At 43.9% G+C, this 19,477-nt stretch overlaps 1 protein-coding gene across 1 annotated transcript in view; it reads left to right on the top strand.

Moving 5' to 3' along the window:
- The first annotated feature begins 4,579 nt into the window (after positions 1–4,579).
- The window catches only part of LOC149324187 (tetraspanin-36-like), a 35,798-nt gene continuing 20,900 nt past the window's right edge, over positions 4,580–19,477 (top strand). Inside the window, exon 1 of the mRNA XM_089497409.1 lies at positions 4,580–4,820. Within this exon, the coding sequence (XP_089353535.1) occupies positions 4,761–4,820 (60 nt within the window). The 5' untranslated portion in view covers positions 4,580–4,760. The remainder of the gene's footprint in view (positions 4,821–19,477) is intronic.

Genomic DNA, 19,477 nt, shown 5'->3' with positions numbered 1-19,477 from the left:
TGGTATAAAACACAACTTGAGATTTACCACCATGCTTGCATTTTCTAAATCTACACTCACATGCTTATATGGGGGTTACCCTATACCACTCTTCTGCTGAATATTGGTTGCACAACAGTTGTGTATCTGCCAATATGATTTTGGAATCCCATGGAATTAAGATATTGAAAACACTGGGGGATAGTTACACATCATCCAAAAATGCACAGCTGCATGTGCAATAGTTACACTTGCAAAATACCTTAAGTATGAATAGAATACGGATGGCACGCAAAGGCCAAAAAAAAATAAAGATACATGTATTAGGGAACTTACATGTGTGTAAAACACCAACAGGATGCCAGATGCAGTGTTTTTAACAATGTTATTGCTGCTGCTGCTGCTGCTGCTAGTGCTCCTCTTTCCGACTAATGGCAATTCTAAAGTGAGTTTATCTTGGGGTTTTATTGGGATGTTACCACATGTGGCTTTTGAGTCACATGAACACTGGGAAGGAAGCAATTTCGGCAATACTGATTGCACAACGCCACTTCCAACCCACATCTGCCCTTTCCTTGATGCATTTCTTTTCATTGACAGGGGAAACCCATGAACGACTTGGTAATCTTGCAAATTCCCAGGTGCAAAATGTCAGTCCAGGGCAGTGATTTTTTTGAGATATTGGACATATGCTATTGCAACTCTGTGCATCTGTACAATGGATGGAGCTTGGTACAGTTAGCCCTCTGTATCCACATTCTGCATCCACTGATTCAGCCATTCATGATTTTAAAATATTTCACTCCTCCCAAAAAATTTCATAAAGCAAACCTTGATTTTGCCATTTTATATAATTTTCAGACGCGGATGCATATGGTACACCATATTTGTGGGCATGTAAGCTGACAGAGCATGATATAATGTGCAGTGACTCATAGCAGACATTTTGCTACTCCATTCTGTATAATGGGACTTGACCATCCACAGATTTTGTTATGAACAGAGGGATCCTGAAACTAAATCCCAAGGGACGTCAAGGGATCACTGTGAATCGTTTAGCAATTGTATGCTTTCTCAAAAAAGCACCAGGTTTATATCATTTATACATGATGACAGTTTTCAGATATGGATGCATATGGTACACCATATTTGTAGGCATGCCAGCTGAAAGTGCATGGTATAACGTGCAATGACTCATAGCAGCCACCCATCCATAAAAGCACCAAATGTAATAATCTAAAATATCTGCAGTCCTATTTCCTCTTCCTTAATGGTAGGGGCCAGGTGTCTCAGAGCCAATATTTTTAATCTTGCAAAGAAAAACCCATGATAGGTTCGCTTTAGGGTCATCATAAGTCAGAAATGAATTCAAGTCATACAACATACAAACAGTTTCATGTGTATGTAAAAGGATCTTGCAACCCCTTTGAGACTCACTGAAAAAGGGAAGTTGGCACCATGATGTTTTGTAGAGTTGGGTCTACTTTGGCATTGTAGGCTCAAGTGCCAAGGATAGTCATGTGAAGAATGGGAAGGAGGACTGGATGGAAGTGAAGAAGACTGGGGAAACTGTGTTACAATAGAATGGAGGTGGAAAGTGGAGAACTGAATGAAAGAGAGAAGAGAATAGACAATAATAATGAATTAGAAGGGATGGAGAGGAAGAATGGGAAGGTTTGGGGGTTTTTTTAGATGGAAGGAGAAAGGGAGAGATTGGATCTGTTGGAAGATAAGAAAGGGATTTATTAGATGGAGAGGGATGAGAAGAAGGTGAAATATGAGTGTGGATATGGATATGTATGGATTGTCTGATAGGTTGCTTTCACGTTCTGAGTGGTGTATATGTGATAAATTTATGCTGGATCAATAAAACTGTTATATATATAAAACAAAGAAAGCTCATGCTACCAGCTTCTCTCTTTCAGTGAGTCTCAAAGGCCTTCACAGACTAACATGGCTGTGTCTTTGCATAGTGGTTAAAGTGAAAAATTGGTTAGATAGAATCCTAGAAGTTTATCACATGAAGGAGTTTATCAGGAGTTTTGCCTGTGAATATCTCCATATATTCCACTCGTGTCCGGAATGAATTACTGTATATTTTGGGCTAGGCACAAATGATAAACCCAAATTCATCAATGATCTCTCTGCTGCACTCAATTGATAACTAGATAAATTACCTGCTGTACTAAGTCTGCCTGTTTATTTTGAGCTGATCCATTTATTGATAACCTCATCTGCTTCTGTGTCCTGATTCAGTTTCTTTCCATTTAAGATAGATGAGAACAGCGTTCAGGATAAAAACAACAACCACATTACAGTTGTCCCTCCACATTTGCAGCTTTGCCTTTTGTGGATTTGATTATTTGCAGTTTTGAGTAATACGTTCAGTCTGGGAATCTCAAAGTCCTCTGGCGCAACTCTGCCAGAAGTTGACTATAGAGTTGTGCTGGAGAACCTAGAAGTTCCTAGAGAAAACACTTCTCTAGGCATTTGTGGGTCCTCCAGTATTATTCTATGATCAACTTCTGGCAGATGTGCTACAGGACCTGGAGATTTCTAGAGAGGCGTTTAGTGGGTTGTTGTTGTTTTTTCTTTGTATTTTCAGTTTTTCCACATGCACAGGGGTCCTTTGCCCATAATCCCAGCAAATGTAGAGGGATCACTGTATAATGTGAAGCCAAAAGCTTTCACAGCCAGCATCCAAAGTTTTTTGTGAGTTTTTCAGGCTATGTGGCCATGTTCTAGAAAAGTTTATTCCTGACGTTTTGCCAGCATCTGAAGATGCCAGCCACAGATGCTGGCGAAACGTTAGGAATAAACTCTTCTAGCATATGGCCAAATAGCCCGAAAAACAAAAAACGGTCATTGTATATCTTGGGGTAGGCACAAACAATAAACCCAAATTCAACAACAAGAAGTTGGAAGCTTGAGCTTTCGTAGACTGAAGTCTACTTTCTCAGGTGCTTTTGGAAGTAGATTTAAATGTCAGGGATGATGGGAGTTGTAGCTCTTCACCTCTGGCTCTAACTCACCACCTTGTTACGCACCAGCGCTGACCAGTTTTGGCCAGTGGTTAAAGCTTTGCTCTAAAGCAGCAGAGTTTCAGAGAATAGGCTGAAGACCCTGACAAACTCTCCAAGCCTTCTCACTCTTGCTTCCACAGAAGTCTTCACACTTCTCCAGGATCCTGCTGGCTCTTGTATCTTCACTCAAGACACCAGACAACTCAGTAGTCTTATATAAAAGATCTACTTTATTCTACTATATACAAATACTAATGCCCTCACAAATTACAATCTCTACAATCTTCAAACTACTCACAAAACTCCACAACTATCCAACAACTACCCACAAAATACATTGGCAATCATAGCAATTATTATAGCCATTGTAAAACACCACCCACTTAGTCAGTTTCCACCCAGTGGGCGTGTACATCCATTTTGATTGGTTCTCATAGTTCAACCCATAATTAATGATTTCATCATTTCACCTTGTCCACTTAATGATTCTCAGGTGTTTTCAATTATACACTCTACATTTCTGTCCTTGGCATTTAGGACTGCTAAATTACATTATCTTTTACACCTGTGTGGCTTCTTAATTGCTTTTGCCTAGTCATAGTGACTCTCACATACATGTTTTATTTCTATCACTGTATATCCCATGTTGCATTTTCCTTAACATTAAATCTACAAGAGCTCATGCTGTCAACTTCTTTCTTTCAGTTAATCTCAAAGCTGCTACAAGATCTCTTTACCTACTGATTCTACTGACTAACACGACTATGGACCTTATCGCACACACAATTTTAAACATTCTGGGGACGGAAGGAGGACGCTCGTGTGTGTGCGTGTGCTGCAGAAAACGGAGTTTATCACACACGAATACGTCCTCCAAGAGGCCCCTGTTCCGTCCCCCGGCGCGCACCCATTCGCGTCCAGTCCTGATGGGCATGATTTTTTGTTGACATAAGGTAATCCGTCAGGCAAAAATCATGCCTGTCAGGACTGGACGCGAACGGGTGCGCGCCGGGGGATGGAACAGGGCCTTTTGGAGGACGTATTCGTGTACGATAAACTTTGTTTTCTGCAGCACGCACGCGCACACAAGCGTCCTCCTTCCGTCCCTAGAATGTGTGTGCGATAAGGTCCTATATCTTTGAATTCTACCCAATTCAACAGTGATCTCTCCTCTGCACTCAATTGATAACTAGAGAAATTAAACACTAAGTCCACCTGTTTATTTTGAGCTGATCCATGTACTGATTCCCTTGTTTGTCTCTGTCCCTGAGTCAGTTTCTTTCTCCTAAAGATAGATGAGAACAGTGTTCAGAAGGAAGGGAAAATTATTTTCTCGACTACAGTTTCCAGAATGTCCTAGTCAGCATGCTGCAAGAGCCAGCCTTCAAAATCTCATCAGTTTGGAGCTGCTATTAGGAATGATATGGCACTTCCCTTTTGCCTAGGCAGCCCTTCCAGAAGGTTTACGGTAGCCGTATTAGTCACAATAAATGATGAGGTTTTGGAGAGCAATAAGAGGCTGCAATGAGTGTTGTTTTGCACTGTACATAAGGGAGCATGTGACTAGGAGTGGATCATGCGATCGTAGCTGGGAAAGCTCTGCTAAGAGTCCCAGTGGAGTGAGAAAGCCAAAAAAGTGAACACACAGCTGCCCTGCATTGGTCCTTTTGCTTTTTTTGGTGGGCATCACCTATAAATCTTTTTATTTTCCCACCCTCTCCAACTTAATTTATACACCAGAGTATACAGAGAGGCAGGATGGACTTTGGAGTGATTGCTTCGAAAACTGTGTTACTATTAATTAGCCTCATCTTTTGGGTAAGTAAAAGGAACTTTTTTCTTACTAGAAAAGTAAAGGGGTGCGTTGCTTGTGGGTTCCTGCATGGCAGGGTTTTTTGACTGGATGGCCCTTGTGGTCTCTTCCAACTCTCTGGAGTTTGTCACATTAGGATTAGTTTTGGCATTAGAGAGAGATTAAAGCGCATTTAAAGCATCCCGCAAATAAAGCGAAAATGGCGAGTAATCATGTGGATGATTATCACATGCAATTGTGCAAATAAAGTGATATCAGAACTGCATTGTCGCTGAAATCCCCAAAGTAAAAACATATGCGTTAATGCTTCTTTGTGACCACTTTAATGGTGGATTTTGTGGGATGTCGTGTGAAAGTATTTCATGTAATTAACGTGATTTTGCTGGGATATTCACAGGATAAACGTCCAATCTCCTTCGTGTGATAAACTCCTATGATTCTATGACTTTGCTGTCAATGGAGCTCAGGAAATGCAAAGACATAGCCATGTTAGTCTGCAAGATCAATATGCAGAGAGATCTTGTAGCACGAACTGAAAGAAGTTAGCAGCATGAGTTTTTGTAGATTTCAGTCTACTTCCTCAGATGCATTGAGCTCAGTAAAGTCACTTGAACTAAAACTCCCAAGACCCCCAGTTAAGTGGTATTAATGCTGGATGGGGGATTTGGAGAGTTAGAATCCAAAAAAATGTAAACCCATCGTGTGACCTTGGACAAGTCACACTCTCTCAGCCTCAGAGGATGGCAATGGCAAACACCCTCTGAAGAAACTTGCCAAGAATACCCCATGATAGGGTTGCCATAAGCTGGAAATGACTTGAAGGCACACCACAACAACAAGTCCAAAAAACTCTCATAGCCAGACTTTGTCGGTGGGTTGCCATAATCCACAACAGGTGGGTAGAAATTTGGATTTACATAGTTTTGGCCCAGTGCAAGTATAGCTGAGAGGAAGCTTTGAGAGGCTAGAAAGAGCTGCTGTTGTCATCATGTTGTGTTCCTTCAAGTCATGGAAACCCTATGGGGTTCATGGCAAGATTTGTCCAGAGGGGGAGGATTGGTTTTGCCTTCTTCAGAGGATGAGTGTGACTTACCCAAGGTCACCCAGTGAGTTTCACGATGGAGCCAGGATTCGAACACTGGTCTTCAAAATCGTAGACCAAGACTCAAACCCCAATGCCATGCAAAAGTTATTTGAGCTAAAACTCCCAGCCCCCCTCCAAGAAAACAGAAAGCATGTTAGTGTTTTCCATGTTGGATGGGGGAGAGAGTTGCAGAGTTGTAATCCAAACAAACTCTCACAGATCTGTCTGTGGAGTGCCATAATCCACAACAGGTGGCTAGATAATTTGAATTTACATAGTTTGGTAAGTGCAGTTCGGAGGAAGCTTTTGGGGACTAAAGAGAACTTATTCCTTTAGAAACTGTTTCTCTCTGTGTGTGGTGTTTTTGTTTTTTGGAATGGCAAACTGCTAAATCTTATCAGCTGTGATCTTTCTATACAGACTTTCTGTTCTGCTGCTGTTGCTGTTGTGTGTCTTCAAGTTGTTTCCAATTCATGGCAACCCTATCACGGATTTGTCTTGGCAAGTGAAGGTGTGCCATTGCCTTCCCCTGAGGCTGAGAGAGTGTGACTTGCCTCAGGTCACCCAGTGAGTTTCATGGCCAAGTGGGGATTTGAACCCTGGTCTCCAGAGTCGTAATCCAATGTACAAAACTACTGTGCCGCATTGGCACCATTTACTATGCCATATTTTACTATGAGCCCTTGCTCCTGTGCACTGTATAGTTGCCTGGCCCTCAGAAATCCAGCTACAATCCTCCACTCATTTGAAAGTCAGCCCTATTTAGTTGGCTCGGGGATGCTAGGAGATGTAGTTGAAAAAAATGACATTTCCAAGCTCTGGAGGAGTTCAGTTGCTGCTGAGTCACCTTCCTTTATCACTTATTGCCCCTTTTGTCCCACTTAGGTTGCCAGATATCCCTAACTATAAGGGAAGTCCTTTATTTAAGAATCAACAAGTTTGTCCCTTGTAGGACTGTTTTGTTGTTGGGTGCCTTCAAGTTGTTTCAGATTAAGGTAGGTTTTTTGGGAGGTGAGAGAGTGTGACTCACGCAAGGTCACCCAGTGGATTTCCATGACCAATTGGGGAGTTGAATCCTGATCTCCAGAATCCAAGTTCAAACCACTATACCACACTAGATCTGCTGCAGGACTGGCTAGTTTCCCTTATTATAAATAGGCTTGCCATATCCCGCTTGAGGGCGGGACTTTCCCGGTTTGGGGCGGGTCGGCACGGTCCCTTCCCGGTTTGCCCCCGCCCCCAGGATTGTCCCCGCCCCCGGGCTGAGGGGAGGATTCCCTCTTCGCTTGGGCTCCGCCCCCGCCGCCGTCGCAGCGAGGCCCGGAGTCCAGGCCGGGAGGGAAAGCGTCCCCTCAGCGAGGCTCCTATTCAAATGTAGGACACACAAAAATGTGTCCTACATTTGAAAATTGTGTCCTACATTTTTCCTGGTTTGGAGGTTTTGAGGAATGGCAACCCTAATTATAAAGGATGTTACCTCTTTTGAGGGTTGGGAATTTTTCCCTTTTATCTAGCCTGAATTAAATGCCAAGAAATCCCATATTTTGGGATGTAGTGCCTTCATAAAGACACAAATATAGTGGTCCCTTGCTATCCACTGGGGTTTGGTTGCAGGACCCACCATGGATACAAAAATCCATGGATGCTCAATTCCTGCTAAATATAATGGCATAGCGAAATGTCCCTTATAGAAAATGGCAAAATCAAGGTTTGCTTTTGGAATTTATATTATTTTTAAATATTTTCAAGCCGTGGATAAAACAAATCTATGGATACAGAGGGACAACTGTACTCCCTCCCACTGCAGGCAAGCTTGTTGGTTTCCTAGGGACAACTTTTTGGTCAACTAAGGTGGACTGGATAGGTTTTTGGATGTAAGCTAACAGGGCTCAAATGTTCTTTTTAACCCAACAAATTAGCCCTTCTCAGAGATTTAATGGAACTCAACACTCCGTATGACTGGAAAGTTAGAAAATGACGAATGCTGTTTGTTGAGAAACACACTTCAAATATTTTAAGCAAACAACCAGCACAATAATTCTCCTTTAGGTTAGGACCATCAAGGAAGACAGGTATAATAATCTAATAATCGCAGCACTTCCATGTCTGTGTGTGTGTGTGCAATATATTTTGGGATACAGCTCCCAGATCCCCCAACCAGCTGGCTGGAGAAATCCTGGGAGTTTTAGTCCAAAATGGTAACTCTGGACTTTGACTTTTTTTGGGTAACATGCAAATTATAACAAGTAGATTTTTGACTATTGACTTTTTTGCTATCCATCGCCCACAATCTCCCTAGTCATGTTGACTGGACTATTCTGCAAGTTGTAATGGCAAAACAGAACTTTTTCCAACTATGCATAATGACAGTCACTCAAATAGTCCTTGGTGTTCTATATTTTTTAGCCTCACTGTGCAAAAGCTATTTTCTTTCCCTTTCTCCCCTATTCAGTTACTGATAGCTTCATTTATAATCATACTTTTTTTCTGCTCATAGTTAAAATCCTCTGAAATATACATTTCAGTCTCCATCAGTCTTCGATGTCCATATGTTTTAGACTACAGCTCCCAGCATTCTTGAACACTGGCTGTTCTGGAAGGTACTAGACCAAAGAAGGTTGATGTGCAGCATAGATAGACATGGATCTATTTATGATGCATGACACAGACAGGATCTGCAACAAAATATTGCAACATAGAATGCTCTAGTTCAGAGTTCCATCCACACAACCAACCAGTAAAACAACCATGCCCTGTTTCGTGGTATTTCATTCCAGCTTTGATAGTTTCCCATCCCCTCCCATAGATTTATCAGCATCCCTTTGCAACTGAGCATGCTCCATCCCAACACACTTTTTCTGCTATTTTGGGAGGTGAGGGTTGGCAAATCCTTTTGCATACTTGGAGTTCCCCCATGTCTGGAACAGAATGGTTCTGTTTTAATTATGTGAAGATCCACACTCGGGGAAAAAATTTTTGATGTCAACACCCACACATAGGGACATTTTCTGCAAAATATTTTCTTGTATAATTTTACTGTGTCTTGTCTTCTGAGCTTCTCTTGCCAAATAAATGTTTGACCTAAGAAAACCCTATGAAATTCAGGGAGTCACCATCAGTTGACAGATGACATGAATGAAGGCTTATTTGTTGTTGTGCTTGTGTGCCTTCAAATGATTTCCGACTTATGGAGACCCTAAGGAGAACCTATTACAGAGTATTCTTGGCACATTTCTTTGCAGGGGGTTTGCCATTGCCATCCTCTGAGGCTGAGAGAGTGTGACTTGCTGAAGATCACCCAGTGGGTTTCAGGATTCAAACCCTGGTGTCCAGAGTCATAGGCCAGTGTTCAAACCAGTACCCCACGCTGGCTCTCTGAAGGCACATAGACACACACAATAATAATAATGATAATAAATATAATAAACTTTATTTGTATTTCCCGCCTCTCCCAGTGGATCGAGGAGGGATTACAACCATAATACAATAATAACATCTAAAATGTTTACAATAAAACAATAACATCATTTAAAAATACAATTCAAGCAATAAAATCATCATCTAAAATACACAGTTATGACCAGAGGTGGGAGTTTTTATTCGTTCTTTATAAAAGATTTTCTGTACATTGTTAAAAAAGCCAAAGCTAAGTGGTGAACCAAGAATAAAGATTGGCTTTCTCTCTCAGAGGGCTCTGGTGTCACAACAAGCTACAAATCCCAGGAGTCCACATGATGAAGCCATGACAGGTAAAGGTCAAACTGGATTAATTCTGCAGTGTGGCATCAGGGACGTAGCTAGGGTTTTAGGAAGAGGGGTGTCCAGTCTAAGTGCCACCATTATAATGGGGCTTGAGTGTGGCTGCGCAGCAGCACACACCATTCATTTTTCTAATGGAAGGGGGGGTCCGGACCCCAAGAACCCCCCCCCCTTGGCTACGTCCCTGGTGGCATCAGGCTATGTCAGGCAACACCTTTGCATGCATCCTACCCTGGGAGCTTGGGGAAATTGTTTTTGGATTACAACTCCTAAAATCCTGCATGATGCTTGTGATATGCACAACACATCTGCAAAGAGAGTTGTATAAGGATTACTGAGTTACAGGGAGATAACATAGCCAGCGGCCTCTGTGTATCTCCAGTAATGTGTGAAGAAAGCCTTGGCAATGTACATTCAGTCCTCTGTATCTATGGATTTTTTATCCACGGATTCAACAATGGGTTGAAAATATTCCTATATATATATATATATATATATATATGCCTTTTTATATAAGGGACACCATTTTACCATGCCATCATATGTAATGGGACTTGGGCATCCACAGATTTTGGTATTCACGGGGGGGGGGGGGGAGTTCTCAAGCCAAACCCCAGCAGATACCAAGGGCCCATTGTATCTATTTTTTACATTTTAAATCTACTATGCCTGGTACAACAGCTACATAAAAGTGATGGCACCAGATGGGGAGCATTACTTGACAGTCACGGATGGGTGGGTGGGTAAATAGGGGAAGCATATCAGAAATTCAGCTTCCTGGACTATTTGCAAGTGAGTCGAGCTACTTTCATTTTCCAAATCCTCTGAGATTCTACCAGCAGCATAGATGTGGTTCTCTGCACCCACAGTTTTTTGGTTATTTTTTTTTAATTGCTATGGTTTAAAAAAATATGAAAAAAGAGAAGCAGGTGCAGTGACTGCATAGTTTTGCTTCCTTTTTTTGGTTTTGCTTCAGGCACATCTGTACAGTCAAGGTAGGGTTGCCATAACTGTCAACCTCCAAACCGGGACAAATGTAAAAAAATGTAGGACAAAATTTAGGCTCAAATGTAGGACATATTTTTAAAATGGAGGACACGTGGGAAAAATTAATAACTTAAAAAACATTAATATAAACGCATGTTTCTTAGGCATGCTCAAAATGGAGGACATTTTGGCATTATTCCTAGACAGATGGCAGAAATGTACTTCCCTTTCTGGCCAAACCCCCCCCCCCCCATTCCAAAACACACACAAAAAGCACAAAAATACACAAAAAACACACTTGGGAAAGTCACTCTCTCTCGGCTTCAGAAACAGTGGGCGCGTGCTGTCTACCAAGGTAGACTGATATCAATATCACCATCATCATCACCACCATCATCCTTGTCAAAACAAAGCAGACTTGTTAGCATTAAAAGCACAAACAAGACACAGAAAACGCACTTTGGAAAGTCACAGTCTCTCGGCTTCAGAAACAGTGGGCGCATGGTGCAGAAGCTGACTGATATCAATATCACCATCATCATCACCACCACCATCATTGTCAAAACAAGACAGACTTGTATATTTTTAAAAATAAAAATTAATAATATAAAAAACCAAGGTAGACTTGTATATTTTTAATAATTAAAATTAATAAAATAAAAAACCAAGGCAGACTTGTATATTTTTAATAATAAAAATTAATAAAATAAAAAACCAATGCAGACTTGTATATTTTAATAATATAAATATGGATTGAGACTATTAGCCACTCTGATAGCCTTTTTGGCTGAAGGATGGGGTATAAATACCATAAATAAATAAATAAAACCAAGGCAGACCTGAAATGGCCACTCACCTCCCTGCCTCCTCCTCCTCCTCCTCATTGGTTCCATTTGGCGCCAGGAAATGGCGCTTTTCCCTCCCCCGGGCCAGAGGCCTATCCTCCTCGGTTCTCCTCCTCCTTTGCCTCTTCCTCCTCCTTCTAGTCCTCCTCCTCCTCCTCCAAAGCTCTGTCTCCAACCTGACACTGGCCAATGGCAGACTGGGGCTGGAAACAGGCCAGCCGCCGCTCTTCTGCCATTGGCCAGACAGCTTAGGGGACGAGCACTCCTCTTTAAGCCCTGCGCGCAGGCGTGCAAGAGGGGTGAGCGCGCGCTGCTGCCGGCCACAGCCCGGGCAAGTGCTGCGGGTGGTGCAGCAGCTGCACAGAAGGAGGAGGAGGAGGAGGAGGAGGAGGAGGAGGAGGGTGGCCGGCCAGCTGCATTAGTGGCTGTGGCAATGGCCGCATGAGCAGGATTTGAAGGGAACCGGGATGGGATGGGCCCGGTTCCTCCAAAAATGGGACTGTCCCGGGAGCCACCGGGATATGGCATCCCTAAGTCAAGGGCAACCCACATGTGCCTCCTTTACAGCAGTCACTCTGTCTCACACACACAGACATACACACAGAATTGAAGTTTGAATATTCTGTTGATGCTTTCTTGTTTGTAAAGCAGGGGTTGGAAAGGTTTGACCCTTCAGGTCCTCCCATACATGGCTGTGCTGGTTAGGGCTGCTGGGAGTTGCAATCTAACAACTTCTGGAGGGCTGCACAGTTCTCATTCCTGCCATAAATACATCATCGAATGGAGATGAACAGATACAGATGCTCTTGTCCCTTAAATACAGGGACCGGGGGGGGGGGGGGGGCATGGGGTGTTCAACAAAAAACTAAGAGAAGGCTCCAACTCTCATCAGCACCAACTGAGACTGCCAGGTGAAACAAGGGACCAAATCCTGTACTTTTAATGGTTGTGCAGAAGAGGGGGTTTCAATAGGTTGTATGACAAGCAGCATCTGTTGCAATTCCTTCTTCTACACAACGGGTTAAAGGTACAGGTTCCCTATCCCTTATTTCACTTGGCAATCCTAGCCCCAGCCTGCATGGCCAGGAGTGAGGCCAATGGCACTCAGAAGTGGGCCAGTGCCAGTCCATGGGCTGTAGGCTGTTGATCCACATCAGGTTTACAAGAGAAAAAGAAACAATTGTAACCAATAGCACAGATGTGGTGCTTTGTTGTTGTTGTTGTGTACCTTCAAGTCATTTCCAACTTATGGCAACCCTAAGGTGATCCTATCATGGTGTTTCCTTGGCAAGATTTTTCAGATGGGGCTCGCCATTGCCATCATCTGAGGCTGAGAGAGTGTGACTTGCCCAAGGTCACCTAGTGGGAAGTCGAAGGCTTTCACAGCCAGCATCCATAGTTTTTTGGGTTATGAGGCCATGTTAGAGAAATATTTATTCCTGACATTTCACCAGCAGCTGTAGCTGGCATTTTCATTGTAGCTGCTGATGAAACATCAGAATAAACTCTTCCAGAACATGGCTTCATAGCCCCCAAATCCACAAAAAACTATGTCACCCAGTGGGTTTCATGCCCAAGTGGGGATTCGATCCCTGGTCTCCAGTGCTCAAACCACGACACCACATTGGCTCTCCAATATGGTGCTGGTCTCCAACATATTGGTGTAAAACACCTTAGGTCTCACATCAGATGGCTTAAAACATTCTGATCTAGAGGACCAGCAATGTTTAAATAACTCTTCCATACTTATTTTCAGACTTTCTGCACCTGCCAAACCTTGCAGTTCTGCATATTGCTCTCTGCCTGCAGCAGCCTTACAAGCCTGGAGGGTTCTAGTATCTTCACCTTTTGGCTGTAGCCACACTGTAGAATTAATGCAATTTGATGCCACTTTAACTGTCATGGCTCCATCCTACAGAATACTGGGATTTGTAGTTTGCTGTGGCACCAGAGTGCTCTGCTAGAGAAGGCAACAGCTCTCACAAAACTAGAAATCCCAGAACTCCAAAGTGCTGAGCCGTGACAGTTAAAGTGGTATCAAACCACATTAATTCTGCAGTGTAGATGGAGCCATAGTTTTTCTGTCCTGTTTTTCACTCACAACAAATAGGCTTACCAGAAAAAGCTCCAATGCACATTATTAGGTGGGAGATATTTTCAGAGGTTTATGAGGCAGCATGGCATCATGGTGTTGGGCTACGACTCTGGAGACCAAGGTTCGAAATCCCACTTGGTCATGAAACCCACTGGGTGACCTTGGGCAAGTCACACACTCTCAACCTCAGGGGCAGGCAATGCAAACCTCTGAACAGCTCTTGCCAAGAAAACCCTTTGCTAGGGTTGCCGTAGGGTTGCCATAAGCTAGAAACAACTTGAAGGCACACAGCAACCACAACAAAACTAAGGGTTATATTCCTTCTCCCCGCTCACTGTCACATACAAAGCAGCCAAGAAATAAAGGATGTATTTGTGAAAACTGAACCTCTTCATCTTCTACCCCTCTCTCCTCCAGTTACAGTGAGAGATAGTTTTACCTGCTATAAAGGATAGTTGACATTCATGACATGAAGGCTGACAGTGAGGAAAGGAGCTATTAACAAGTTTGTATTCTACCTAAATGCCAAAGGAAATGATTGATTCCAGTTAACCTAGCCATGTATTGCTCTGTAAAATTAACAGATTGTCCACATTCATAAATTACATAATTAGGGTTGCCATAAGTCAGGACCGCCAAACCGGGACAAATGTAGGACAACATTTTAAAATGTAGGACACTTTTCCCCAAATGTAGGACATGCGAAAAAATTTGATGATTTTTTAAAAATGTTAATATAAATGCATGTTTCTTAGGCACCCTCCTCCTCCTCCTCCTCCTCCTCTTACTCTTACTTTTTCCTCCTCCTCCTCTTCCTTATCCTCCTCCTCCTCTTCTTCCTCCTCCTCTTCTTCCTCTTTCCTCCTCCTCCTCGGCACCATGCACCAAGAAAGGGCGCTTTTCCCTCCCCCTAGCTGGGGCTGGAAACAGCCCCGCCCCCGCCCTTCTGCCATTGGCCAGCCAGTCTGAAGGGGACGAGCGCTCCCTATATGGCCTTGCACACACGCAAGCAGGGCAAGCGCAAGCTGGTGCTGGCCACAGCCGCGTGAAGGAAGAGGAAGAGGAGGTAGGTGGGCTGTGCACCGTGCGCGCAAAGAAAAAAGGAGGAGGAGGAAGAGGGCAGGCTGTGCAGCCGCACGTCCACACAAAACACAAGGAGGTGGGTGAGGAGGAGGTGGGTGGCTGCTGCAGGAGTGTGCGGAGGCGGAGGAGGAAGAGGAGGAGCGCTGCCCGGCCCGCATCAAAGGACAAATCCGGGGCCCAAGCCGTGAATTGGCAGAACCGGACCGGGCCCGGGCCGGTTCCACCAAAACCGGGATTGTCCCGCCTGCAGGCGGGTTATGGCAACCCTATACATAATGTACATGCAGTCAGACCTCTATAGCGACAGATTTTTTTATCCACAGATTCAAGCATCCACAGTTTGAAAATATTTATAAAAAATATAAATTTTGAAAAGCAAAGCTTGATCACTGTATTTAATGGGATTTGAGAAGTCACAGATTTTGGTATCCACAAGAGGTCCTGAAAGCAAACCCCAGCAGATACCAAGTATTTCCTTTTCTCAACCCAGCATGTATTTGATAGGATGGTCCTGGGTTCTAATGTTACTATGGGATGGGTGGGAAGAGATACTACTCGGGTATCTTTCTTCATGCCATACATGGTTTCTACAATCCTTGCCCAACACTAGTGTTTTTTCAGTTAGTTCTCTCTCATTCCTGATCAGACATAACAGGACACTTAACCTTCAAATAACTCTACATACAAACTAAACAGTCCCCTTTGCAAGTTTTGGAACAGAATTCATCTCTGGCTTTTGTACACTGTGCATTTCTTATGTGTGCCGGGAACATTTCCAAAGGTGTGTATGAATTACTACTTTGAATTATTCACTGCTGGAAGGGAGGCTTCCCACATGGGAATGTGATACTGGGCCAAAAAAAGTTCCTAACCTCTGGTCTAGCATAATGTTTATTCCCCACACACATGTGCACACTACATAGTTATAGCACTTTAATACTACTTTAATTGCCATGACCACATCCTATGGAATCCTGGGATTTGTAGTTTGCAGAAGCAGAAGAACTTTCTGGCAAAGAATTTTAAAGACCCCCACCAGATCCCAGAATTATATAGCCTGGAGCAGCGGTTCCCAACCTTTGTTGGGCTGCGACCCCCTTTGGGGAGGAAAGTCCCGCCCGTGGCCTCCCTGATCGGTTGGGAGACCGGGAAGGGTCGGGACTTTCGGCCGCCTACAAGCCCCAGCGGGCTTTGCGGCCAGAAGTCCCGCCCCTTCCCAGCCTCCCAACCAATTAGGGAGGCAGCCGAGGAAAAAGGAGAGGGACTTCCGGTCACAAAGCCCGCTGGGGCTTGCAGTCCCATCCCCTTCTCCCCACGGTTGCCTGGAAGCCCCAGGGAGAAGAGGAGGAGGCGGCCCGCCCGTCCCGCTGGGGCTTGTAGGCGGCCGAAAGTCCCGCCCCTTCCCAGTCTCCCAACCGATCAGGGACGCCGCGGGCGGGACTTTCGTCCCCACAGGGGGTCATGGCCCAACAAAAGTTGGGAACTGCTGCTCTAGGTATATAATTCTGGGATCTGTAGTTTGGTGGGGGTCTTTAAAATTCTTTGCCAGAAAGTTCTTCTGCTTCTGCAAACTACAAATCCCAGGATTCCATAGGATGTAGTCCTGCCTGCACCCGTGGGAAGGAAGGGAGAGGAGGAGGCGGCCCCGCCTCCATTCCCTTCCTCCTTGCACATGCCTGTGCCAGCGCGGGCACTCGCAGGGAGAAGGGAAAGGAGGGAGCCCCGCCCCCTTCCCCTTTTCCCCGTGCGATGCCTGCTCCAGCGCCGGCACCCACGGGGAGAAGGGGAGGCGGGAGGCGGGGGGAATTCCCAACCTGGCGACCCCCCAGAAAGGGTTGTGTGACCCCCAAAGGGGTCATGACCCCCAGGTTGGGAACCCCTGGCCTAGAGTCATAGCAGTTGAAATAGTATCAAAGTGCTGTAATTGTGTATTGAGAATTTTTATAGCTAGTTTTAGTGCATAATTCTTAGGAGTTTATCGCATCGCGTTCCGAGAACATTTTTGGAACCCGATTGGAACGGAACACTTTCAACTTTACCGCACGTTTTTGTCCCCATCGGGTTCCCATCGCGTTCTACATACCCCTCAAAGTGTTCCATATGTGTTCCTCGGAGGGAACGGATGAGAAAGTGATCCAAGCTTGTGGAAAAGTTTTTAAAACGGTCCAAGAAATGTCAGAGCGGTAATGTAATCCGTTCTTACTTCCATTCCCATGTTCTGCCTTGTTGTGATTGGCTGAAAGGACTTCCCTCCCTGCATTCTGTTTCCCAAGCTCTAGCCTGGCCCTGGATGGGGCTCCTCGACTGCAGAGTCCTCCAAAGCCTGGCTGGAGCTTGAGAGAGGCTGTCTCCCCAGCTCTAGCCTGGCCCTGGATGGGGCTCCTCGACTGCAGAGTCCTCCAAAGCCTGGCTGGGACTTGAGAGAGGCTGTCTCCCCAGCTCTAGCCGGGCCCTGGACAAGGTTTAAAAATGTAGGACCTTCTTTTTAAAATTTCCTGGCCAGGAAATTTTTTTTTAAAAAAAGTCCTACATTTTAAAACATTGTCCTACATTTTTCCTAGTTTGGAGGTCCCCAGGGATGGCAACCCTATGTTTATGTATATGTATAACATTTATATATATATGTGTGTGTGTGTGTGTGTGTGTCTAAAAGTATACATACAATATATATACAATATACATATTTTAAATATGTAATATATACAAAATATATATTATATATAATATAAATATATTACACACAATATATACATATATATGCATATTTTATATATATATATATATATATATATATATAAATTTTTGTATATATAGATTGCGGACTATATGTGTGTATACATGTGTGTGTGTGTGTGTGTGTGTGTGTCTATATGTATCTTGTATATAAAAAGATTAGGTTGTGTTTGCACAAATATCTCCCTGTAAAAGCCTTTTGTTCTGTGTATGTGGTACTCATGAACAAGAATACACTGTTACAAATACGCATGTGCAAATATTGAAACGTTCTCATACTTATCACACTTCCTATAAGGACAAATGCGGTAAATTGTGTTCCCGTTACGTTCTCGGAACGCTTTACATTTTCGAATGCGATAATATCCGTTCCCATAACGTTACATCTTGAAACGTTTTCGGAACAGAATAGAAATGTTTCAGGCACTGATGCGATAACCTTCTTAGTGTAGTAGTGTGCTTATCAAGCAGACCAAAAAAGCACAAAAATCTCTGCGCAAGCTTTTGAAACCACAAGTCTTCATCATCAGGTAAAGATTATTTTTTTCCAAAAATGAGAAGGGAAGAGAAAGGATGGTAATCACAGAGTCATGTAGTTTGCATTTTGTTTTACTATCCTATTGTCTGGTGTCTGTTAAAATAGGCTCATCAAGTTATCCTCTCAGGTTTCCTGCACTTGCTGGGAATAGGTAGGAAAATAAAGCAAAAGCAATAAAAATGATCCTCCCTTTTGAAAAGGCAAGGCAGGTTTTTTTTTATTATTGTAAAACCTACCCTTGCTTCTGTTCAATAACAAAGATCACAGACCCCTCTATAGGTGGAGAGCAGATAGATTCATAGGCAGGAACAAAAAGGCACCTGTGAGCTGGGTCACATTTGGAGGTTGCCAGTTTAGGGACTGCTACACTGTGAGTTTCAGAGAAAATTAACTGGGGACCCTTTCACACTACACAGGTGTAGCATTATGATTCCATTGTAACTGCCCTGGCTGCAGCCTTTGGAATCCTAGGATTTGTAGTTTGCAGAGGCAGTAGAACTCTCTGGTAGAGAATTCTAAATCCTCCTCACTAAACTGCAAATCCCAGAATTCCAAAGGAGGGTGACTAAAATGATGAAGGGTCTGGAAACCATGTCCTATGAGGAGTGATTTAGGGAGCTAGGTATGTTTAGCCTGGAGGAGAGATGGTTAAGAGGAGATATGGTAGCCCTGTTGAAGGGATGTCATATTGAGGATGGAGCAAGCTTATTTTCCTCTGCTCTAGAGAGTAGGACCCAGAACAATGAATGCAAGCTACAGGAAAAGAGATTCCATCTCAACATTAGTTAAGAGCTAATATGAAGAGAGATCTTGTAGCGCCTTTGAGACTAACTGAAAGAAAGAAATTGGCAGCATGAGCTTTCATAGACTTCAGTCTACTTCCTGAGATGCATTTGGTAGAGTGGAAGCCAGGTAGGAGTTGTTCAACAGTGAAAGACACTCCCTTGGAGAATGGTGGAGTCTCCTTCTTTGGAGTTCTTTAAACAGAGGCTGAATGGCCATCTGTAGGGGGTGAGAGTACCTGCATGGCAGGGGGTTGGACTGGATGGTCGTGGGGGTCTCTTCCAACTCTATGATTCTATTAAACTTATCACACAGGCCCTGGAACAGGCCTGTTGCAATACAAAAGGGGGCGTGATGGGAACATGAGGCAGCACAGAACATTGTTTACCGCACAGGAGAATGCCACCACCGCTGCCGCCACTGGAAGTTCCCATCGCGTTCCCATCACATTCTGGATTCATCCCAGAGGGGGCGATTTTCAAGAACGCTTCTAAACCGTTCTTGAAAGTCCCCCCCTCTGAGACGCATCTGGAACGTGATGGGAACGTCCTGTGACGGTGTTGGTGGCATTCTCCTGTGCGGTAAACAGCGTTCTATGCCACCTCCCATTCCCATCAAGCCCCCTTTTGTAACTCGACAGGCCCATTCTAGGGCCTGTGTGATAAAGTCCTATGATTCAGGCAACAAAATATCTTGAGGTGGCCTGACAAATTAATGAGAGCACTCACTTCTTCAGTTCTTGTTGGAATTCAGGA

Source organism: Sceloporus occidentalis, unplaced genomic scaffold (assembly GCF_023333645.1).
Source record: "Sceloporus occidentalis isolate IW3139 unplaced genomic scaffold, rSceOcc1.0.p SCAF_1, whole genome shotgun sequence".
In the NCBI taxonomy this organism is placed as follows: domain Eukaryota; kingdom Metazoa; phylum Chordata; class Lepidosauria; order Squamata; family Phrynosomatidae; genus Sceloporus; species Sceloporus occidentalis.
Note: the sequence above shows the minus strand (reverse complement) of the source record. Positions and strands in the feature narration are given on the sequence as shown.